General features: G+C 42.5%; 1 protein-coding gene across 1 annotated transcript in view; it reads right to left on the bottom strand.

The window, feature by feature from the left end:
- The window catches only part of SPOCK1 (SPARC (osteonectin), cwcv and kazal like domains proteoglycan 1), an 831,544-nt gene that overhangs the window by 120,234 nt on the left and 685,004 nt on the right, over positions 1-26,306 (bottom strand). The window contains exon 6 of the mRNA XM_054978522.1: positions 22,744-22,858. Within this exon, the coding sequence (XP_054834497.1) occupies positions 22,744-22,858 (115 nt within the window). The remainder of the gene's footprint in view (positions 1-22,743; positions 22,859-26,306) is intronic.

Genomic DNA, 26,306 nt, shown 5'->3' with positions numbered 1-26,306 from the left:
GACTCTGGCTCCCCACTCTTGATGGAGTGCCACTTGTGAGAGCGAGGAGCCTGGGGGTGATCTTGGATGCCTCCTTGATGATGGAGGCACAGATCGCAGCAGTTGTCCGGTCTTCATTTTTCCATCTGAGACAAGCCCGGCAGCTTGTCCCCTACCTGCCAACCCACAATCTAACAGCAGTGATCCAAGCAACAGTTACCTCTAGATTAGACTACTGCAACTCGCTCTATGCAGGGCTTCCCTTGGGCTTGATCCAGAGATTACAGCTAGTTCAAAATGCAGCTGCATGGGTGATTGCAAGAGTCCCGATAGGGGAACATATAACACCTATATTACACCAGCTGCATTGGCTACCAGTTGAGTACTGGGTCCAGTTCAAGGTTTTGGTGCTGACCTATAAAGCCCTATGCGGACTGGGTCCAGCATATCTGTGGGGCCACCTCTCCCTATATATACCCCAGAGGACACTTTGTTCTACACACAAAAAACTTTTCGTGGCCCCCAGTCCTAGGGAGGCTTGCCTGGCCTCGACCAGAGCCAGGGCCTTTTTGGTCCTGGCACCAGCCTGGTGGAACTCTCTGTCTGATGAAACCAGGGCCCAGCAGGATTTATTATCCTTCTGCTGGGCCTGTAAGACAGAAATGTTCCACCAGGCATATGGCAGAGGCTAGGCTGGAGCCCCGCCAGCCATACTTGACTTGACTTGAAAAGATCTGTCCACCACCCTATATATATCTATAGATATGGATATATGGGCCATATCTGAAATGAAGTAACTCTTCCATTGCCATCTGAGGAGAAGTTTTTATTGTATGTAGTGTTTTAAATTTTATTGTAATGTGTTATCTGCTTTTATGTGTTTTTATGTAAATTAAAATGTTGTGCTCTGCCTTGAGCCCACTTGGCGGGGAGGGCAGACTAAAAATCTAATATAATAAATAAATAAATAAAAAATAAATAATAAAACTGTAAAAGTATGAAGCAGTCTTGAGATGGTCATTAAAGGCCATTTTACATATTGCAAAGAGATCAGTCCAGAACTACCATTAGGTGTACACTCAGCAGAGAACTACAGCCTATCACAGCTCCCTGACTAGTGCACCTATCATGTGATACAAATGTTTATAAGCACAGTTCTGTTGTATCTCAGATGTACACCTAAAAAGGTAAACAGGATTGGCCCATTCTCAAGTGGTTTTTCAATTTTCAGTTTGTTGCTTTCACTTTTGAAGTATGTAGAAATGATATGTTGTAGGGCAGCTGAAAATTTTTTACCTCAAAAGAAGGGGATGTACAGCTGAAAGGATAGTCAGCCATTGGGAAGGGATAGTCCCCAACTCAGTTTTGTATCTGGCATCAGAGTTGCTGCGCTCATGAGACAGATCAAAATAGCAAATAATTCCTGCAAAGCACACTACCCCTGCTCCATTTCATGTTCACATAAAAGATGGCTTCATTTATACCTGGCAAAACAGTTCCTTTGAAAGCCTGTTGAAAGTAAACAAAACTATTTTAATTCATTCCCTTTGGTAAAATATTTATATCACCTCTGGGAAAAAGGCATTCAAAAGAGCAGAATCAATTCCAGGTTCCGGCTTCAAACCCAGTACCACTTATTAGGCAGCATGTGTTCCAGGGTAAGACACAATGGAGTACACTTAGAGAAAGCGCATTTAGAGTATTTGTTTTCAAAGGAACATTACATCTGCCAACAGTTTGTTATAATATCAGTAAGTGCTTTGCCAAGCAAAGACAAAGTTATGGCTGGATGAAGAACAGGAAAAGGCATTAATATATGTGGGAATCAGTATTTTTATAAAATACTTCCCATTCAAACCTTAAGAATTTCTGGCCTCTGAATAGTCACCAAAGATTAAATTGAAATATGATCCAAAGGGAAATTTGGACATGCTTGATTGTGAAATGAAAAAAATCATGTCGCTCCATTGACTAATCACATGATCACTCCAAGCTGTTCTAACCAGAAAACAAACTATGTTGAGAAATAAGTCTGTAATGCGTATAATGTTAGAGAAGAGCTAATGCATTAGGCCTTTTCTGGAAGATGTCTGCTCTATGAAAGGAAATGCAGCAACAATGTTTCATGTATGTGAAGTGTATATCTGAATGTTCCTTATTTGCTAGTGCAAGGGAGAATGATCCTGCTGGCTTGCTAGCAGATAGCTAACAGCAGCTAATTTGCATCTGGGCTGAGCGTAGAGTGGCTTGATGCCTGGTGCTGGTGGGAAAATCCCTGCTGGCATTCCCTATATCTCTGCCAGTGCTCTGTGGAGTGGCAGGGGATGTCAGAAAATGGCTGTGTCTGATGCTATGACATCAGTTCCAGCTAGGATCCTAGAAGAGACACTACAGTCAGCGACAAAGATGACAGGACTGATAATAAATCATTTTAATTTACTCCCCATCCTAACCCAGCCTGCATTTGTGTGTGTTTTTGACTCCCTTCCTACCCTTTTTTTTTTTTTTGAAAAATTTTTTATTGGGTTAGAACATTGTTATTTTTACATTACAATCAATTTTCCCCTAATTTTTCGTTTCTAACCCCCTCCCTTTCCCCCCCTTTTGTTGACTTCCAACAGCTTTCCCACCCTCTGTCCCTTTTCCCTTACTTCTATTAAATTCCTCTATCTAAAACAGATATACATTCTCCATTATATTAAGCAGTACATCTTTAACTCCCTTACTTATTATATACCCAAACTATACGTCTTTAGATAAACAATTTATCCCATTTTCCAGTTTTGAATATTTCTATATAAACCTATATATCATAAACCATAAAAATTTCCCACATTTAAATCAAACAATTTGATTTGTTCTCTATGTATTACTCATTTCATCTTTTTATGGTAATTCTATATAACTCCTCAGATACTCAATCAATTTAACTCTTCTATACATTCAGTTTGGTGCATATAAATCTTGTCAAAGAAAGAAAATATTGTTAGTTAGTCAATCCTCATGTTTAAACCTTATCATTAATTATTCTCTATCAGTTAACCTATACATATCTATATATATATCTCAATCAATTAATCTAACTGCTTATAAATTCACATTTCTCTTCCTCCCCCGGTAAAGTCACCCCTCTCTTTTATACTTTTATTATACTTCAGTAGTTCTCAAACTGCCACAGTTTTCCTCCCACCTCCCATTTCTTCTCCAGATATTGTTTCAGCTTCTCCCAGTCTGTGTTAAACTGCCCTGAGTCCAGATCTCTCAGTTTTCTTGTCATCTTGTCCATTTCAGCCATATACAGCAATTTGTAGATCCAATCTTCAATAGTTGGCACTTCTTGTACTTTCCATTTCTGCGCATACAAAAGTCTAGCTGCTGCAGTCATATAAAAAATCAACGTCCTATGATGGGCTGGAATTCCCTCCATTCCCAAGTTTAGCAGCAGGAGTTCTGGGTTCTTATTTATTTGAAACTGTAAAATTTCACTCATTTCTCTTATTATTTCCCCCCAGAACTGCCTAGCTACCTCACACGACCACCACATATGGTAGAGGGACTCCCTTCCTACCCTTGATGGTCTTCTATGTGTGTTATCCCCATCCCTGTTCTTCTCCCCCCCCCCAACGTTGTGTGAGTATGTGTACATGTGCATGTGCTTGGCTCTGCCTTATTTTTGACCATTTTGTGGTGTTGCCAAGTACCACCTTGTTTCAAAATACTAAAAAGTACCCACAAGTTGAAAAAAGTTAGGGACCCTATTGTAGATTATCAGAAAGGCCTTCCTGTTTCCTATATTGCCTTCCATTTAAAAATGATAAAGCTGTTGCTGGAGGGCCTATCAAAGTTTTCTTAGCATGAATCCAAAAGGTTTATGTTATCCTGCAGTATTTCAGTTCATGACATTTCGATTTCATGTCTGTGAAATTCTTTCTCCATTGCCTCTAAAATACAGCACAATCTTTACTGCATTCTTGATGGACTTGAGGTTTAATAATGCTGATTAAAGGGATTCCATTGAAATCCAGTGGAAAGGAGTTAACTGTTATCGATCAGCTTATTAAATGTAGCTGACTTGCAAATCAATTGGAAAACGACAAATAGTTGGACATTAACAGTAGGAGGTGGTTCATCATGGACAGGACAAGCATTTTAGTGCATCCAAGTTAGTAAGGAAAATTGTCAATATAAGTTGTGTGCTCTTCATTAACTAGGCCTTTAGAACAAAAAAACAGCAGGTCATATATTGATTTGGGCCTAGAAGGGCCAGACATCTTTTATCTAATTTATTTAGAAATATATCCCATCTTACCAAAAGCTCAAAACAGCTTATACTCCCAATGAGAAGTAAAAAGGGGAAGTGATTGTGCAGGTCATTATGAGGGATATTATAGCAAGAGAATTTGGGCAATAAAATAATGGGCAAATTAGAAAGGAAGTGGGCATATTATAAACTGAAATTTACCTGTAAGATTTGGGGTCTCTAAGCACATTTCACTGACCTAGGAATCATACATCTTCATGTGTTTCAGCAGAGTGCACACAAAAAACCTATATGAGAATCATGTTCTTCAGATACAGGATAAAAAGGTTTTGGCTTGAGAAGATTTGAGAAGTCAAGGTTTACATGAGAAGTTTGTTCCCATGTCCAGACTGAGAAGCCATGTGCTGCTGAAGGAGTATGAAACAATGAGGGCAAGAAGACACTGAGCTGTTGAGAGTGGTAGATGAAATGCTTGATGGTCACAGAAGGTGCAAAGGTGCAGTGCAAAGTGACTTTTAAAGAATGTGTATGGACAGCCAGAATATGATCAAGATGGGTAGTCGTGTTTGTCTGTAGCAGTAGAAAAGAGCGAGTCCACTAACACCTATAAGACTAAAAAAATTGGGATAGGGTATGAACTTTCATGAGTTACAGCTCAGTTCTTCACTATCTGAAGAACTGAGTTGTTGTGACTCATGAAAGCTAATATCCTACCACAAATTTTGTTAGCCAGAATAAAGCCTGAAAAACTCGATTATGGGTGTGTGGCCAGATCCAGCCTTTAGCAAGAAAAACAACTAAAACCCAGGCAGGACTCTCTAGATTTAGATTTTAAAACTCCAGTACTTGTGCGTATTTATTTTATTTTGTCATTTATTGTCCGCCTTTCTCACTGAGACTCAGGGCAGATTACACAGTGTGAGATTAGTACAGTAAATATCAAGAACATTTCCATAAACAATGCCATAGGGTAAACAGATACAAGTTCACAAAAACATAGCATTAGCAGGAATCGAATACAACATAGTGGTGAAGTCTATGGTTCCTAGCAAAGCATCTGAGACTCCCTCCCTACAGATAGCCCTCCTATCTGAGTTTAAAGCCTTTTTGACTTTTTGAGTAAAAAGCCTTTATGATGTCTAAACTTTAAAAAAGCCACTCCATACTAGAGATGGGCACGAACTGGAAAAAAAATGAACCATGTGGTTCATGGTTCGTCAAATTTCATGAATCATGAACCACAAACTTTCACGAACCTGCTCCTGGTTCGCGAACCGGTTTGTTTAGTTCGTGAAAATGTCACATCCAGGTCAGAAAATCATCACTTCCGGGTCAGCAGAAGGTCACTTCCGGGCCAGCAGAAGATTTGCAGGAAGTCCATCCCCTGTTGCCTAGGAAACTGATTGATTGGCACCAGGCTGTCTGCAGTGACGAACCAAAAAATGAACCAAATGAACCAGTCTAAAAGTTTGTGGCAGTTCATCAGAAACGGGATCTGACGAACCGTGGTTCATGAACCATGAACCAGCCTGGTTTGTGCTTAATTTTGGTTCGTATTTCGGTTTGTGCGCATCTCTACTCCATACTGAGGGTCTTTCTTCTACATCTCTCTTCAATGGATAAGACAGGGTGATATGGCTTTGAGATCAGTGAGTCAAACCTTGGCTTAGGACTTCTTTAATGTAATGAGATCTGTTGAGCACAGAATTACATCTTTGCTCTTGTGGCACCTACCTCTACAGAAAGACTCACCAGGTAACCTCTTTATGTGACTGGCACCAGTAGGAAAAAACATTCTTATTATTCAAAGCCTTTGATTGGTGGAGTGCCACTTTAAACTTGTTGCTGTGTTTCACTGAATTGATAATATCTTTTAATGTTCTAGTTTTTGTATTTTTATTGAAGGATATTGTTGATATAACATTGTTGATATTGCTGCTTCTTATTTTTATCAACTGGATTTTTTTGGTTACCTTCTGCTCCTGTCTCTAATAACAGCTTGATTTGTAGACATGAACAGATAATAGTTGTTTTCATGCTGTGAAAATCTTCACATACCTATTTCTGCAGAACAAGCTGCTTTTTCAAAAGGTACAGGAGCAGAGCAGTAACATCTAATCAGTTGCAAAGCCATTTTCTTCACTGCTAGATCCACATGTGTACAGATCACTGTGTCTATTTAAAGTATCTTGTGAATGTTCTCCTGCTAATACATACTTGTGCAAAATTACTTTTCTAAGCAAACAGATTTATTAAAGAGATACACACTATGTCTTATTGTATAAACTGATTTGTTCAAAAATATAGAAGTCAATGGATTCTAGAAACAGACTATGGACTGTTTCCCCAGATGGACATAATCTAATATAATGCTTAAAATACATTGCAGTTAACTCAGATATTATTGTTAATTCCTGGTAAATTCCTGGTAAAATGATTTCATAAACAAAAATGTGTAATAGCCGAAAACAATTTAAAGACAGGAATGCTGACATAACATTCTCTTTCCTTTGGTATTTAGGCTAAACTTTTAATAATACATTAATCTAGACTGTGTTTATGAAACTATTTAGAGATCCATCCATCCATCTAATTTGGAAGAATGAAGTCAATACTTGATAGTATCCAATTTTATATCTCTGTTACTGCAACAAGAACAACTTGTGATAACAACCACCATAAATTTCAGTTGTACCTACATGGAAAAGATAGGAATATCAACATTTTAAATATTTAGTCAAATTAGGACACCATTCATGTACATATATTATACTAGATCAGTACTGTTTATGGCTTATGGCCCAACTGTTCACTCTTCACAAACAAAAACACAGCCTAAAGCTTGGATCCTAAAACATATAAATAAAGTTGCACTAGAGGAAGGTAACTTACCCATTTCCCCCTCTTATTGCAGCCTTCTGTGCCCTCTGAAACTGTAGGTCCCAGGACCCAAAAGAACAATGCAAATTAGGAGTCTGCGAAGAAAGGGGAAATTGGCAAAATCTCCCTTCCTTCCTCTGCAGATAGAAAAGTTGTTCCATTGGAGGAATTCCTGCTGTGACAACGAAGTAGCACTTTGGGATCCAAGCCTGAGTATGTGTAATATTTACACATATTCTTTGCATCCTTATCATTACCTTGTTTCCCCCTTGTCAGAATTTAGACTGTATGCACCTAAAAATATTGGTCAGAGGCGTGAACCTCAATGAGATTTCTACTAGAGATGGGCATGAACCTAAATACGAATAAAAAAACCACACAAACCACACCGGTTTGTGGTTCATGAACCAGTGGTTCATGGAAACTCATTTCCATGAACTTCCACGAACTGGTCTACTGGTTCGTTTGGTTCGTATTAAAGGGGCAGTTTAAATGGCCATTTCTCTGGGGCCATTTAAAATTTTCCTGCCCCTTGCAAGTGGCAGGGCCCTTTAAATTATCAGCTGGCAGGCAGCAGGGGGGATCCCCCTCCCCGCCTGCCAGCTGATAGTTTAAAGGGACCTGCTGCTTGCATGCAGCAGGGCCCTTTAAATGGCCAAACTCCAGCCCCAGCCCCCCACCCCCCCAGCCCCAACCCCACACTTACCTTGCTGCTGGGGTGGTAGAGCTGTCCTGTGGGCCGGGAGACTCCTCCTGTGAGGGGTGGGAACACCATTTTTGGCCTCTTCCATTGCTGCATGGGCCTGCAGAGCAGCCTCCCCACCCCTCAAATGGTTGCCGCGGGCCCACAGGGCAGCAAAGGAGGCACAAAATGGCCTTTGTGCCACTCAAATGGCTGCTGTGGCGGCCATTTGAGGGGTGGGGAGGCCGTTTTTTGGCCTTCTCCTCCACCCTGTGGAACAGCAGGGCAGCAGAGGAGGCTGAAAATGGCCTCCTCCACTGCCCTGTGGGCCTGCGTGATGGCCATTTGAGGAGTGTGAAGGCCGTTTTTGGCCTCTTCCACTGCCCTGCGGGCCTGCAGAGCAGTAGAGGAGGCCAAGAATAGCCTTCCTGCCCCTCACAGGAGAAGGCCATGGGCCTGCAGGGCAGCTGGGCCACGGCCTCCACCACCCCAGCAGCAAGGTAAGTGTGGGGCTGGGTGCTGGGGTTTGGGCTGCCTAAAGGGCCCTGCCAGCTGATAGTTTAAAGGGACCTGCCCCTTGCAAGTGGCAGGAAAGGGACCTTTAAATGATTAAATGCTAAGCAGCTGGAAAAGGGCATCTAAACCCCACAAACCACAAACCAGAAACTGGTTCATGAACTTGCACCAGTTCGTGGGAGTTCATGGTTCGTGGTTCATGAAAACCCATGAATCACAAACCTTATGGTTCCTTTTTTTTTGTGCTCATGTCTAATTTCTACTCCATTTTCTTTTTTTTTATAATTTTTTTTATTTTTCATAACTACAAAACACTACACAGCACTACACAAGACTATCACAAGGAAAGGGGAGAGGGAAGGGACAAAGGGGGGTGGAAAAAGAAAAAAAGAAAAAGGGGGGAAATGAACTACAAACACTAAACACTACACTTCAATGTTTCCCTTCATACTGTCATAATACAAAAATAGCTCCATAGGATAATGATGGAGTGGTTAATCATACAGAGAATAAACATTTCAAATTCTGATTAAACTTTCCTCCCCCTTCTAGGTCCCGGACGCAGTTCTCTCTGTGCAACCGCTGTTGCGGTGCTCTCCTCCTCCTCCCCCCCTCCGGCTCCTCCTTTTCTTCGTTCTCGGTGCAGCAGAGTTCTGGGTTTTTATTCTCAAAATCCTTTAGTTGATCTTCTGATAATATCTTATAGGCCTGATCTTTATATCTGAACCATATTCCTTCCGGGAATAACCATTTGTACTTTATTCCATGGTCCCTCAGAAGAGCTGCAAACTTTTTATATTTAAAACGCCGTTTCCGGACTAGAAATGGAACGTCCTTCAAAATCTTGACTTTCAAACCCATAAAGTCCAAATCCGCATTGTATGAGTTATATAGGATGGTGTCCCGAATCTTTTTAGATGAAAAGTCAATAATGATCTCACGAGGCAACTGTCGCTTTGTTGCATATTTTGAAGAAGCCCGATGGACCTCCAAAATGGCGCTTTTAACCTCTTCTTTAGTCGTCATCGCGGATATCGCCAATAGTTCCGAGACCACCTCCCACAGATCCTCTTTTTCCTCCTCTTTCACGTTTTGGAGACGCAAAATTGTCTGCGTTCGTTCCATCTGTAGCCCGATCAGCTGGTTCTCAACCAGCTTCAGCTCCTTTTTTGTAGCCTTCACAAGTGACGCACTTTCCAGAGCAGACTTCTCTGCCCCCCCCCGCTGCTGCCTTAATGGTTTTCACTTCGCTTTCAATTAAGCCCACCCTTTGATCAGTTTCGTTCAGCTTGTCAACAAAGGGTTTTATGGCTTCCACCACCGCCCTGCGCACCAACTCTTCGAGCGACTCCCCCTTCAAGGTAGCCGAGATTGACTTACCGAGAGCGGGACTTTGCTTCTTTGCTGCCATTTGGGGGGGGGGCGCCAACAAAATTCTGGAACTCAACGAAGGGGAAGAACGAGTCTTCTTCAGATCAACCTCTCCTTCACAAACGCTTGTAGAACAGAAGGGATTCGCTTGTTTACGGGCTTCCGCCTGTTTCTTTTATTTGCCGTTTCTTGTTGCCCGGCGGCATTCGAGGCGCCGCACATGTCTGCCGGCCTCCATAGGGACAAACGGGCAATTCCCCCCCCCGCATTGATTTCGGGGAGTTCTTCCCGCCGCGTCCCGGACCCTGGCTCCCTCCCTGGGAGTCCTGGGGGCTAATTCTTGCGGATCAGCCGCCCGGTCAGGGTGCCCGGTCGTTTCCTCCCGGACCAGCCGAGAGGAGCATCCGGCATGGCTGAGAAAACGAAAACGAATCTAATTTCTACTCCATTTTCTCTGTGATACTATGTCAATACACCCAGTTCCTCAAATTACCTCAGATTTGCTGCTAGGCATCTGCTTCACATAAGACTAATAAAACAGAAATATTTGGCTTTGGGATAGAATGAAGCTAGTGCTTGCCTATCACCAGCAAAGAAGAATCTTCACAACTGTTCCTATTTGGATACAGTATGTGTGTAAACCATGTTACCTTGGCATGTAAGAATTCTGTTTCATGACTGTCACAGAACATTCTATTTCAGATTATTACCAGAGTTTATTGAGCACATCTTGGAACAGGGAAGGCAGAGGATATAGTTTCAAAAATAAAATAAAATGAAACAGATTAATGAGTTAAGCATTAAACGTGACTACACCTCTTGTCAAGGAGATGAAACAATACAGTGAGCAAACAACTGACAAATTTCCCATTATTTTCCTAATATTTTCAAGGGATTTCAGGAGGAAAGGAGGAGTGGAGTATGAAAAGCACAAGGAGGATGGGTATAACTTTTTATCCTTAGAGGGTCAAAGAAAATAACATTTCCCCAAAAGCAGGGGATTGAATTTGACAGTTTGGTGGGAAAACCCTGCTGTAATTTGGGAAAAGTTGCAAAAATGTTGGTGTGGACTAGCGTGATCCAGTTTTACAATCAAGGATGACTAGTGGCCAGATCTATTAAGCATACTTGTCTGAGGAAACTGACTGAGAGATACCTGGGCTCTATGTGAGAGAAAAGTAGGTAATGGAGTCAGTTACAAGTAGCACGAACCCAAAAAATTTAATGAACCAGCGGTTCATCGTTCAGTGCCGCCGACGAACCCGAACTAATGAACCGCAATGAACTTTTCCTGTTGCTGAACCGGTTCAAGGTTCGTGGTTCAAAACAGCCCCTGTTGGACTTAGAGAGGCCATATTCCCAGGGAGTGTTTAGCAGGCTCTCCTCCAGCCAGCATCCAAGTTTGGTCAAGATTGCAATAGGGATCTTGGAGTTATACCCTCTCCAATCCGAGGCCCCCAGGAAACTCCCATCCAATACAATTAGAGCTACCAGTTGATGTTGGCCCAGTGTACAAGGGGTTGGCCTATCAGGGTTTGCAGGGATAAGATTGGAGTGCCCATGGCTACAGAACACCCCCCTTCCCCCTCCCTCCCCCCGGGTGTCTTCTCCTATGTAACCAATTGTAACCAATTTGCAGCTCCATGGTTGGAAGACCTGCTGATCAAGGTAAGCTGGGCTTCTATTTGGGTTTCCAGGGTGACAGAAGGAGTGCAGACAGAGTTCAGGCATTCCCCCAGCTGTTTCCTAGGGAATTGATTGATGGTGCCTGACTGTCTGGCTTCACAAACCGCAGGCAAACACAATGAACCAGGCTTCCAACGAACGCTGGTTCATTGGCCATGGACCCTCACGAACTGCTGGCTCGTGAACAGACAATCAGGCAGTTCGTGGGTTTTTTTGGTTTGTAATGCGGTTCATGCCCATGTCTAGTTACAAGCACATGACAGTCATAGCAATTTTTAGGATGTTTCTCCATTACATGAGTAGGAGCCTGTTTTTTAGCTTATCTTGTAAAACATCATATACAGTGATGATAGGACATGTAAAGCAATAAAAACAGAAATTGGTATATCGGAATTGCAGTGCAGTACTACTAAAAACACTGGAAGAATGCAAAGCCAGAAATACAAAGAGAGTAACATCATCTATTTTTCTTATGGCAAAGGTAACAGTGGGATATGAAAAGAGACTGCAAAGTACTCTGATTGCCACTTTAAAATTCAGCTCTCACTTGCCAAGGAATACTCATTTGGGTTTGCCAGCTGTCCATTCTTTAAGGGATGTGCTTTCATTTACAGGAATACCTTTTTTTGTATTATACAATAACTCTTATGAAACTAAATGAAGGATCATTTATATGAGAGGTCAAGTAAGGTCTATCTAAAAGTTTAGTTAGTCTAACACAAAAGTTACTATGACTCCCATGAGATATGTTGTATGTAATGCCCTCCCAGTTCTGAACACAGTGGAATGGTTCAGATATAATATAAAATACAAATAATATAATATCATAACCCTGGCTTGGACAAACCATGGGTCATTGTTATGTTCATTTGTCAAACCATGCTTTGAGATAGTGTGCCACCATTTTAAGATAACAGCTGAAGATTCTGGTGGTGGGTGGATAAGAAACATAAAACATAGTGTGTCTGCACTCATCTTTGCTTGTCTAGTATTCTGGAATACATCTAAAAACATAGTTTGGAGACTAGCCAGCACAAATCATGTTTGATCATGACTTCTGAATCACACAACTGAGGAACAAAAGAAAATGTGAAACCATTACTATAGTATATCCTTTAAATCCTCGTCTCACTTTAGTGCCTATTTTATAAAGGAAACATCTATGAATGTCAACAGATATCATCCTTGGGTGATTTCCACTACATCCTTTGAAGCAGAAATCAGCAGACATTCATCTATGAATTCACAGTAATTGGTTTATTATGAAGAAGTGTGCACTGCAAACATTTTCACTTTAATTCTGGGTTTGGATTTTCTATCAGGCATGCTTTTCATTATGCTAGAATTTGGTGGCGGGTGAGTTGGCTGTTTTCATTTTAATAATTCCATTTGGGCATAATTTTGGGGTTTAGGAATCTCAGCATCTGGAAAGCATACTCTGTAGAAAATTCCTAACATAAATTTTAAAAAGAATCCCCCCCCCCCACACACACAATGGTCTTTTAAAGTTTCAGAACTGATAAGGGAAGGAAGTCATGACTTACCATGCCAGCCTGTATTGGTCTATTGGTGGCTCTCTGGAGCAGCATCACAACTGCTGGCCCTTCCTTCTGTAGGCAGCAGAGCTCGCTTGGTTCCCAACTAGGGTTTTCAGTCACCTTTCACACACACCACTGCTCACCTGGTTGGTGGGTGGGAAAAGAGTGGAGAGGTAGGCCAGATTCACCACAGCATGTGGTGAAATGGCATGTGTGCATGCTCTGGAAGCAAAAACACTATGTTTGGGGCTGCTTTTGGCCCTGCTGAGACTCTGTAGCTTCTGTTTTTCAACCAGAAGTGTATCATCATGGCCTCCAGAGTACACACACAAGACAGATGGATCAGAGCCTTGTGCCTGTGTAGTTACCGCCCCCCCCCCGCCCCTCAGTTTTAAGGAAAGGAGGGGGGCTGGCAATCCTAGTCCTTTAAGCTGGAGAATGGCTGTTGGGCTGCTGAATGGGCTCCTGGATGCTTTCAAGCTCAGCCAAGACTTTGTAAGGTTTTGGAAATCTTCACAAGTCTCCAGAGACTCATCATGATGGCTTCCAAAGCCTCATGAAGACAATATGTAGTGTGGTGGTAGTTCACTTCCAGCTATAACATCTATAGACTGTTTCATCCAACCTTCGCTTCTCCATCATACAATGTCTTCAATCCATCCATGTAAGCATAATTCAAGCCATGAAAGTTGACTATTACAATAGCTAAAACCCACAAAATAAATACTTGCACACTTAAGATGTTTCCTGCACTTTAAAAATATTAATGAGATCACTGATAATTCAAGCTACATTAAATGCAAAACAGCATGAAAGAAGACAGAGCATAGAAGAGTGAACAGAAGGTTTAGGACATCCTTACCTCCAGAGCTTCAGTAAAGTTCAGTAAAGTTCAAGTTCATCCCATGCATTTGTCTCTACAGGCCTCATCTGGAACTACATCATGAAGTCTAACACCCTTAAACCACTCATGGCACTCTTTTCAAATATGCCTATGATCACCTACTGGAAACTATATCCATGCTAGTTTTCATCTTCCTCCTAACAGACAGAAAGCTTCTTGCACACATCTTCCTTGACCAGAAAATCTACCATCTTTATCCGTATGCATAAACTGATGTCTTTCATTTCAATATTTAGCAATTAATTCAAAAGTTTTTATTCTGTATGTTTACAGTTCCCAGCATAGGTATTTCATAACCAACATTCTTAACTCTGAAAAATCAAAACAACTTTCTAGGTATATCATCTACTTTTCTGAAGACATTCATACTCTCTTTGACCTCCCTGTCTGATCCTCACCTCCTTCCATTTGCCGACCCTTTTCTAAAATTTCATGGAAACAAATAGCTTAGCTCTAAAACTGACAGTGTTCACCTTAGGCTTTGCCTCTCCCCCCAAGTTCTTTTGATTCTGGAGGCAAGTTGGTAAAACATTTTTTGTCTGGCAAATATATGAATTTATGTATGACACAGATGCTGTATTCCAAAGATCCCTTGTATAAATAAGTCCTCCACAACGAACTTTGGACCAGCCCTGCAAGATACAGGAGATTTTAATCTGTTTATTTTTTTTGCAATGGATCAACTCTTCAAAGAGGCACATTATGTTGTGGATTTGAGGGCTGATAGGGGTAGGAGTGGAGCATTGGTGCATGGTTGATTCTGTCTTGGAGTTTGAGACTGGATGGACAGATTTTTAATAAGCCATTTGATTACTTGCTTTAAACTACATTATTCATTGCCTTTCCTTCTGAAATACTGCCTGCATTTTGTTGGATTTTTTTAAAAAGAAAAAATGCAACATACTGTCTGAAAGGGCAGCAAACTTCAGTGCTGATCACAAATTAACCTTCCTCTTAGTTGGAAATTATCACCAGGCAGTGAGACCTGGTGATGTTGTGAATAATGATTAAGCACAGCCAGTGTTTGATAAACTTCAAAAAGCCACAAGGAGGATGGGATGGGGGGCAAAAATAGAGCATTAAGCAGTTACTTCCACTGCAAAAATATGCCATTCATAATCCAGTATCAGTATGAGTGTTTTGTTTCTCTGGGAGCTGAGCAAAATTCAATTTAAAAACACATGAACAGAGAAGGCTGCGGATAGATCCAGGGGGAGCAACACTGAGACATCATCTTTGTTTACTCTGTCTACACTGAAGCAGAGGCCAATATTTTAACTGTAGTGACCTTTCTATATCTCTGCAGCTAAATCAGGCAAGATCCATGATTCTGTACCTTATTCTCCCTTATTCTCAGGAAATCTCACAACTGTATTGGCTTTTCTGCATCATGTTCAGCTACTATGGAGCTCACTAGGATTATCTAAGGCCTACTTCCTTCAGCTCTGCAGTGGCATCAACACTGGTTTGGGTGTAGCCTCAAGTTGTCTGCCACCGCTTACCTTGAAAGCAAGGGTCAGGGTGGTCGCTACATTGGTGAGGGATTGTGATCCACTGTCCACATGTGCACATGTTCTTGAGGCCCCAATGACAACTTGCAGCTGAAAACTGGAAACTACAGGGTCTCAGCAGGGCCAAAATCAGCCCCAAACAGCATTTTCACCATTAGAGGCCAGGTTCCCAGTGCAGGCTAGATTACTGTAACTCACTCTACGCTGGGCTACACCGGGCCTGATCTGGAAACTACAACTGGTCCAGAATGCGGCGGCACGGGTCCTGACTGGTATACCTTACCAGTCACACATCACACCTGTCCTGCGCCAGCTGCACTGGCTTCCGGTTGAATTCCGAATCAGGTTCAAAGTGTTGGTTCTTACCTTTAAAGCCCTGAGTGGGTTGGGACCGGCATATCTTCGGGACCACCTCTCCCTGTACGTTCCCCAGAGATCGCTTCGATCAGCGAATAAATATTTACTAGTGGTCCCCGGCCCTAAGGAAGCCCGCCTCGCTTCAACCAGGGCCAGGGCCTTTTCAGTCCTGGCCCCAGCCTGGTGGAACGTTCTGTCAATGGAAACCCGGGCCCAGCGGGACATATTATCGTTCCGCCGGGCCTGTAAGACAGAGCTGTTCCGCCAGGCGTTTGGTGATTGAAGGGGGCGGTGCCATGTCGGCCTCCCACCTTTGGGGTGGGGGAGGGTTCTCCCCACCACTGCACTTTGTTAATTTGTTTTATTGTTTGTATATTGATTTTAGTTCTTGTTTTTATCGATTTTAACTGTTCACTGCCCAGAGCCCCTGGAGATGGGCGGTATATAAATTGAAATATAAATAAATAAATAAAAAAGTAAGTGACATCATCACGCTGGCTGTGGGAGTGCTCCTGCACTTTGTTTGGGGCCGATTTGGGCCCCAAACGGGCGGGATTGTCCCCACACAGAGAATGGGAGCACTCTTGTGCTGGCGCGATAATGTCACTAACAGAAGTAACATTGCCATGCGCCTGGCATAGTGATGTCACTTCTTGAAGTGATGTCATCACGCCAGCTCCAGAGCTCACAAAGGAGGAGAAACTTAAAGCCAGCAGAAGGTAAGCGCCAGGTCCCAACCCTCCCGCTGGGAGGATAGAGGGACCTGGCAACCCTACCGCGAGCCCTTGTGCCTGTGCAATGATATCACTTCCAAGAAGTGACATCATCCTGCAGGTGCAGGGGCGTACACAAAAGGATGATCATAGTAAGGCCAGAAAGGTAAGCACCAGGGCCGTTTCCACACTGCTTACCTTCATCCGGAATGCCACGGAATGTTGCAAAAAACTGGCAGAAGATAGTATTTTCTTGCTTGAGTTTTGTGCGACATCGCGCAAAACTCGCATGAGAAGACGCTATCTTCCATGTTTTTTTTCATGACGTTCCGCTGCATTCTGGGTGAAGGTAAGCAGTGTGGAAATGGCCCAGGTCCCCTACCTCCCACTGGGAGGCTAAAGGGACCTGGTATCTGGCAGACACTATATAGAGATACCAAATTCAGCCCTCTAGGAAGTGCCTTCTTCCATACAAAGCCAACTATAGGAGAAAAAAGGAAGCAGCAACTACACCAATATTTTGAAATAGGGGTTAGGAAGCCTCAGCTATTTTATATTCTCTTTTCAGAATGGCCTCCAACAAAACTAGCTTTGTACACTGTGTATACACAATCTTATCATGTGCTGCTACCTCCAGGCATCAGCTTACATGAATATGCTGGAAGATGATGCAGTCAATTTTTATTTCAAAGCACACATATGAAACTCCTTTCTTTTCCTGTCGTTCTTACTTACACACATACAGGTGCAGCATGAGAACTGCTTTCCTATTACTGGACTCCACATTTCAGAGAAATTGTGTGTGAATGATGAAGACCCATGAGTAGCATGAACTGCACACCAGTATTCCAACTGGATATGAACAACCAATGTGTTTATCCCACCCGTATGGCTGCTAATTCACACCTAATGTGATCCTACTACAGAGAAGTAGGTCTCATGCTGTTCTGTTTATGTGCTTTGAGCAGTAATAAATGTTTTAAGGGTCAAATCACATACTGTAAAAAAACTACCCCCAAATTAATTTTTCTTTACAATTATAAATTCTAATACTATTTGAATATGACTGCATGAACATGTACAGCATAGCAAGGAAGTGTTTGAATTCGGTCAAAAATATACAAATTTAATCCAGTAGTACAAATGGATTAAGAAAGCTTATGAAGCAGTTTGGCAAAGCACATTTTCATTTTGCTCAAAGCACAGCCATTGTAATTCTCTCAGTATTAGAATCCTACTAACATTTTCCCACTGAAGCACCAGTTTTAGAATTCTCATCTTTATTTCTGCTTAGCAATATGATCATGTCTGAATAGCTTCCACAAATTCAGCTCCTCATAAGTGATGGAAATACGGCATCATCTGTCAGCAAAATTCAGCAACTGGAATCCATCTTCTGATAGTCCCCGAGAAAAGAAATTAATCTCTGAGTCTTCCTGTTTGTACTTAGCTTAGTACAACAGAACAGTACTAATTACCCAACAGTTCTGCATACGGGACACTAAATCTCAGGTCTTATAAGATTAGTCATAGATAAGGTTACCCAAGATCCCTCATTTAAAAAGACACAGAGATATTAGGGGACGAGGAGGGGAAGAGCAGTATATCAATAGAGATAGAAGAATTTTTCAGCAACCAATAATATAGCTCATCAAGATTTTTGGATGGCAATGGTTTTAGCCAGAGAGATTTATTTGTCAGGGTGTGGGCTCATTGGAGGAATGGTGGTTCCATCTGCAAGTTTTTTTCATGAGTACAAGAAGGCAGTTGGCTGGTTTCCATGGTGATATGCAGAGGAAGAACACTGATGAGACCTATTCCCAGTCATTTCTCCCTATGACTGTTGGGAAAAAGGAAGCCTGATTATGGTTGCAATACTAAGAACATATTGAGTAAAATGGGACCTACTTCTGAGTAGGGCTGAGGAATATGGATTTGAAGAAAGAGATTTTATATACCACTTCTGTGCCTTACAGTATTCTGTGCCTTTCAGTATTACATGCCTTGCACCTTTTCTATGTTCAGGAGCCATTGTAGTATTTGTAATGCAACCTGCAAGAATATGACACTTGAAACAAGAAGACCAAAGAAGAATGTACACTGAAACTCTGTAAGAACTGAGGACTAAACAATATACTGCTTGTAGAGATGCACCTGTAGAAATATTACACAGATGTTAAATTATCCTATAGGATTCCAATAGGAATCAATACAAGAGAGCCTTTAGTAAAAACTGATTATTGTAGCAAGCTGGGTCAGCCACTTTCAGCGTTATCTCTCTCTCAAGGCAGCGAAAGGGAGAGACTGCAGAAGCGGGGGAACATTCCTCTCTGCCCACGGACCTCAGTTATCTGAAGGCCCCAAGGCTGCCAAGATGAGACTTCATGGCGCCGTTGAAGGTAATATTAGCAAAAGGGAGGTGGGCAGGAGGAGGCAGAAGGTGTCCTTCCAAGAGGAACAGGCACAAGGACTAGATAAGGAACTGCAAATCTTGGAAATTCCCTAGTTAAGTAGCTGACCTAGACTTGCATCTTCCAATCAAACTAACCCTAGACACCTGTGTCAAGACTGCAAGCCAATAAGATAACAAATATTAGAATATTGTAATACTATTAAAATTAACCTGAGGGTATAAATTGCTTTGCATTTCTATTGTAGCTTTGATGAGCTTTGGACACAAGGAGACCACCTACTCCTGTGTAAGTTGCTCCTCTATTGTTTAATTAAACAATCATATATTGCTTCATTCTACAGGACTCCATGGAGTGTGTCTCTTATTGTGATTGGTGAGAGGGACACCTAAGGCACAAGTTTGTGCATAACAGGGTTGCCAAACTCCGGGTTGGGCCTGGCAATCTCCTGATATTATAACTAATCACCAGACAAAAGAGATCAGTTCCCCTAGAGAAAATGGCTGTTTTAGAGAGTATACCCTGTGACATTATGTGTGTGTCGTGTGTGTGTGTGTGTTATGTGCTGTCAAGTCGTCTCCAACCTATGGGGTGACATTATACTCTGCTGAAGACTCTCTCATCTCCAGGCTACACCCCCAAACAGGTCTGGATTGACGGGGGGACAGGGGGGGTAGTCTGCCCCCAGCACCGCCGAAGAGGGGGCACTGTGTGCAGCTGCCAGCCCCAGGAGCGTGCGGGCGGCAGGACAGGCGAAAGGCAGCACGGGTGGCTGGGAGGCTGCCCGCGCCATTGGCCTGCCCTGCAGGACAGGGGGTGCGTGGCAAGCCGGCCGCCCAGCCACCCGTGCTGCCTTTTGCATCCCCACAGGACAGGGGGCGGCTGGCTTGCTGCATGCCCCCATCCTGTGGGGCAGGCGAATGGCGTGGGTGGCCTCCGAGCCACTCGTGCTGCCGCCGCCATCTCTGCAGCACGCTGGGACAGCCAGCTTGCTGTGGGGTGGCACGTGCCGCCCTGCGTGATGACATCACGGAAGTGATGTCATCACGCAGCACCTGGAGTGTGTGCGTGCTGCGTGCACGCACAAGTGGCCGGTCTTTGGTTGCCCTGGGCGCCAGCAACCATAGATCCGGCCCTGCCCCCAAATCTCCAGGAATTTCTCAACCCACAGTTGGCTACTCTACTTCTGACTTTAAGATTGCTCCTTATGTCTTTAGATGTTCAAGTCATCTTCAGTATAGATAGCTCCATTACATATTTTCTCAATTTGAATCCAAGTATTTATTAGTTAGTAATTTCAAAATAATTATTGTCTCAAAATTCCAAAAAAGTGCTTTTAAAAGTAATGGGCCCTACACAGCAGAACTAACTAATCTGAGATTCAGCCAAAAGAAAATCTGTCCTGCTGAATGTGTACATGCTGTCAAACTGGATTTATCATCATAAGAGGTATTTGAATTTATTCTGTTGAATGAATGCAATTGTGAGCTTAAAATGTCACTAGAGATTTATTAATATGATACTACTTTTGATAAGGGCAAGTGAAAGGGCAGATGGAGTAGCTTACAAGGAACAGAATGTGTGTGTGTATCTATTTGTAAGAAAGAAAGAAAAAGAAAATATAAATGAAGCAATTTATCAGTGACTATTCTTTTCAAATCATTCTGGCTACATGAAATAATATTTAGTGTATGCATTATATTATATGACAAAACTTAAGCTAGAATTTTTTAAATCAAAACTGGATGCAATGTTGATGTGTCCCATAAATGCTGACTTTTAGAACTAAACTGTAGAATATCCCTTTGGACTAAAACAATGAGCCAGTGATTCAGTAAAGAAGTACTCATTTTTTTTAGACATAGCCGTTCTCCTTAACTAAGGTGGAGAGCAATCCTTAGGAGGTTTACTAGGACTATTCAGTGGGGCTTACGCCCCAGAATGTGTTCTTAGGATTTCATTGGTACTCTGCTTTCTGAAGTTCCCACTACTGGGTGGCATCTAAGGTCTTGCATACCAAATTCTGCAAGCACTATAAATACTGTAGGGTTGCGAGAGCCCCCAGCCCCCCAGTGGGGAGAGGGATGCCCCAGTACCTACCTTTTTTGTTCTCCCTTGCACATGCATTCTGCATGCTCCTGGCCTGCACGATGACATCAGTTCCAGGAAGTGATGTCATTGCACAGGTCACATGCCACCCTGGGAGTGCTCCTGCATTCCGTAGAGGGGCAAATTTGGCCCAAATCTGGCCAAATCTGGCCTGATTCAGCCCAAATAGGGCCTGAATCCAGCTGAATCTGGCCCAGATTGGGCTGCTGCAGTACACACCACCCAGGAGCACACCCTGGGAGGCATGTCCCCCCCAATGGCCAGGTAAGTGGATGGCGTGGGTGGAGAGTGAGAGCAAGGGACCCCCTGCCCTCAGCAGGGGACTGGCAATCCTAACTCTAAGACTTCAACGTATTTCTTCTCATCCCTCTGCAATTCTCTGATCATTCCAAAAGCCATTCTGGAATATTGGAGAAACATCCTCGGAATTATTCTCTCCTGATACAGCACTATTTGCTGTTTTGAGCTAGAATCTAGGGTCAATAGAGGCAGCAGCAATGAAGCAATGAAGGGCCATTTGTCTGATCCTGTAGCCATTCTGCTAAACAAGTGGGTAGGCCACTAAAGGTGTTCAGACAAAAATTCCTTCTTCCATATCACATAGACCCAACCAAAACATGATATGAAAACAAAGCATATGAATTGTTCCATGGATCTCCATAATGACCTGAAATCTAGCCCCTCTCCCACTCTTGACAGCCATAACATGAACTGAGGAAAATGGCAGCTGCTCTGCAACTGGTGGCCAAGTCAGCAATCCTGATTAAAGGGTTGGAACACTTTCCCTACGAGGAAAGATTGAGGCGCTTGGGGCTCTTTAGCCTGGAGAAAAGACGACTGAGGGGAGACATGATAGAGGTTTACAAGATAATGCACGGGTTAGAGAAGGTCGAGAAAGATGTGTTTTTCTCCCTTTCTCACAATACAAGAACTCGTGGGCACTCTATGAAATTATTGAGCAGTCGGGTTAGAACAGATAGAAGAAAATACTACTTTACACAAAGGGTGATAAACACATGGAATTCGTTGCCACAGGAGGTGGTGGCAGCTACAAGCATTGCCAGCTTCAAGAGGGGACTGGACAAATATATGGAGCAGAGGTCCATCAGTGGCTATTAGCCACAGGAGATAGATGGTATTCTCTTTGTGGGGAGGTGGTGCTCTGTTGTCTTGGTGCTGGAAGGAAGGCAGTGGGAGGGCTTCTGGTGTCCTGGCCTCACTGACAGTCCTTTAGATGGCACTGGATTTCTAGCCACTGTGTGTGACAGAATGTTGGACTGGATGGGCCACTGGCCTGATCCAACATGGCTTTGCTTATGTTCTTATGTTCTTCATTTGCCACCTTCCTCCAGGGATTTCTCACCCTTTCAAGTGAGAACAGGGCTAATCCACACAAACTAAGTGTATCTAGAACAGCAGTTCTTAAATATTGTAATATAGTGAACTAGATGCTTTTTTCAATAACAAGTTCTACTTCTTTATACCTGTGAGCTGACTGCGCTCACATACTCACACACACACGCCTACTTTGTTGCACTGACCATTACATGAACTTGCAGTAACATTTTAAGGCTCCATTGACCTATTCTATATGATTTCAGAATGCTTGGATTAAAAAATCGTAACAGTTTTTACTTCTCATGACGCAATAAATCTAGGGGGAGTGGTTATTTAATCCAATTGCCATGACACAGATAACAATTCCAGGTGATTTACTTGGAAGTCAGCCCCACTGAACTCAGTGGGAAGTGGTTCTGAGTAAATATGCATGGAGAATATATTCATGAGGAAGACATTTAATGTTTAATTGAACACATTAACTCACCACCTTTCTCAGCCTTGTGTTTTGGACTTTCTTGTCCTGGAAGGCATGGGCAAGGCCCTTCACAGAGAACTGCAATGTTTTTGCCAGACGTACAGGCATGAAACTCCAGCTTGCACTGTAAATGCAATAAAACAATAAGGACCATTGATTTGGAGTAGAATATATAAATCAGAGAATGGGGTAGGAGGAGAAAAGCACATTGGCATGATAGTTGTTCCCCCTAGAGTTTGAGACCACATGTGATTATATCTCAACAGTGATTATATCTCAACAACCTTTGTCACTGACAAAGTGGTTGCATGCTGGCTCAATTCAGACATCCAGTGTAACAATTTGTATTTACAAACTATCTGAGAAACCATGGTTTAGACTGGCATGACTGTTTTAGCTTTATGTCTTCTCTAAGTGACAGTATAAGTGGAGCAAGAGCCACTGAACTATTTGGTTAGATCCAGTGATGTCTCAGCAGAAGGCATTTACAGTTGTGGATGTTTCTCCTATTCCCCTCCCCTTTCCAGTCCTGGGACATTTTATTCCTAAAGATCATGGCTCCATGTGGATCAACCGCCATGTGAGTTGGGAGGCTGCAGTGGGGAGGAGGAAGGGGATAATATCGCCCTTTCTGTATTTTCTGTCAGCATAGCTTGTTAGCAGAAGAGTGCAGCAAGCACTCCTGGGGTAAGGGATAGGGTTGCCAACCTCCACATGGGGGTTGGAATTGTTTTGGAGTTACAACTGATTCCAGGCTACAGAGATCAGTTGCCCTGGTGGAAATGACAACTTCAGAGGGTGTGTATTGCATCTATGATATCATATCCCTGCTGAACTCACTCTCCTCCCTAAACTCTCTAGGCACTTGCACCCAAATCTCCAGAAATTTCCCAAACCAGAGTTGGCAACCCTAGCAAAGGAAAACAGGGAACATGTACAGGTGTTACATTCATAGATCACTGTATCCCATCCATTCATTATACGCCAGTTCAGAAACCATGTTAATCACAATTATTGTTTCCAAATCCATTCAAACCATGTTTTTAGATTATAACCACAGAGAATAAAGCAGGCAAACAAGCCAATGGTGCAGCACCTTGAATTATGCCTGGAAACTAATTGGGAGCCAGTGTAGATGGGCCAAGACGGGAGTGATATATATGACCCACTCAAGTCAACATCCTGGCTGCAGATTTCTGCACCTAATGAAGTTGCTGACCATTTTTTAAGGGCAGTCCCAAATAGAATTCATTACAGTAATCTAATCTAGATGCAACCAGGACAGTGACCAGACCTTTCATGACCAGAAAATGCCACTTCTGGCTAACCAGTCAAAGCAGGTAAAAAAACACTCCTTCCTACAGCTGTCACTTGCTTATTAAGCAGTGGGCCTGGGTCCAAGAGCACCCTCAGACTACCAACCTGTTCCTTCAAGTGTAGTGCAACACCATCCAGAACAGGTGAATGGTTGACACCATATATCCCAGATCAGAACTTCCATTCACCAGTAGCTCTTCTGTCTTGTCAGTATTAAGCTTCAGTTCATTATCCAAAACTGCCTCTAGGGTCTGAGTCAGGCTTTTTACATTCCCCTGGGATCATCCAGAAGTGCAAAATAGAACAGAGTGTCATCCGCATATTGATGGCAACCGAGTCCACATCTCCAGATGATCTCATCCAGCTGTTCCATATAGATGTTTAAAACCATAGGGTGTAAAGGACCTGTCAGGCAAAAAGCCAAGGCGCTAAGCAGCACTCCCCTAGCACCACCTTCTGAAACCTACTCTCCAGGTAGGACTGCAACTACAGCAAAATGGTGCCTCTTAGCCCCAGTCTGGAAAGGCTGTCAAAAAGAACACCATAATAGATGGTACTGAAGGCTGCTAGGTTGACAGCATCTCTGCATTCATTTACATACTTTTAAAAAGAACAGCAAAAAGACCCTCAAGAGATAATTTCAAAATATAGACGTTTTTCAAAGAGAATTAGTATGTAAATTATTCCTGATTGAATGGCTGGATCATGCTAAATCTTATACTCCTATTCTAAAACATGAAATAGCATCTCAGTTTGCCTTACTGTTATTTGATATTTGTCATATGACATTATTATAACACTTTTAGTGAAATCCTAAGCAAAATTACTCCAGTCTAAGCGCGTTGAAATCAATAGACTTAGACTGGAGTAACTCTGTTTAGGATTTCACTGTTTATCTCACTATTTTATTTATTGAAGACTTTTAAAAGACTTTCTTTACTAAATATCTCTATGTAGCTCTGGCGGTGGTGGTGGGGAAGCATACCGTTTTAGCAAATGTAATGACAGTTTTGCTGAGTCTTAACTGCTGTCTACTTTGCATAGTATCTGTCTGCCTTGGGGGAACTGGAGTGGGAGAAAACAGAGAGAGAAAACCATGGTTAAATGTTGTTTGTCTTATACAAATTTGTTTTGGGCACAGAACTGCCTCATCATGATAGAACATCAGACCCAGAAATGAAATCACATATATACTTTTGATTCAAGTGATTCTGAATACTTTTGCCTGAAGAACTCCCTGGGTCCAACAGATTCATATTTGACTGGAGCTAGCTAAATAATTCCTGCTACGATTTAGTGAGCGTCCATTGTGAGTGTATAGCACAACTGTCTCATTTCACTCAGGACAACCACATTTTTCAGAGCCCTATCCCAGGGAAAACCACAACTTTCAGTCATCCTGATCTAAAAACAACCACTATATTCTTTTTCTGTTTTTTCCACCCAGCAATTAAAGATGAAGAACAAAATAGGTATCATAAAGAAGCACACCTTCACAACTGTAAGTAAATCTCTGTAGTTTGGTGACATATATCTTATGGTAATGCCAAAAAATTATAATTGTGGATCTCAAAACTGAGTAAGGCTGCTTTCAGCCCACTAGGGGCTGCAATAGAAGTGTGCAAGAGTGGGGAATGGAAGGCAGCAGGCATTGGGGCAAAGAATTTATTGAAAAATATCAAGAAGATGAATATTAATCCCACTGAACTAGCAAATGAACAAAAGATGGAAAGAAATCTGGATTGTGTAAGGTTGCAGGCTGATGGTTGGTGACCAGCAGGAGACTGGGAGGTGGAAAGATGGGGGGAGGGGTGTCATCACATAGACTGTGTGATGTCATTTCTGGGCCAAACCCAGAAGTGATGACACATTTCTGTATGGTTCAGCAAAAACTCTATAGTTTTACTGCAACAGCAATTTTCTGTTATTTTTTCTGCTGCTGGCCTTCAAAGTGGCAGCAGAAGTTAGAGGCTTTCAGTGGGAGGTCTGATATTGAAAGGCACCATGAATTCCTTGGAGGATAGCGTAATAAAGAAATGTAAGGTTTTATTTTAAATTAGTATAATAGGTTTGACAAATTGAGAAGGCATAACAAATGGCATAAAGCAGGCATATCATAGCCCTGACAGGGATAGCCCTGGCAAGCCTAATCTCATTTGATCTTAGAAGCTAAGCAGGGTCAGCCTTGGTTAGTAACTGGATGGTAGGTCCAAAGAAGACCAGGTTTGCAGAGGCAGGCAATGGCAAATAACCTC

Source organism: Eublepharis macularius, chromosome 4, assembly GCF_028583425.1.
Source record: "Eublepharis macularius isolate TG4126 chromosome 4, MPM_Emac_v1.0, whole genome shotgun sequence".
NCBI lineage: Eukaryota > Metazoa > Chordata > Lepidosauria > Squamata > Eublepharidae > Eublepharis > Eublepharis macularius.
Note: the sequence above shows the minus strand (reverse complement) of the source record. Positions and strands in the feature narration are given on the sequence as shown.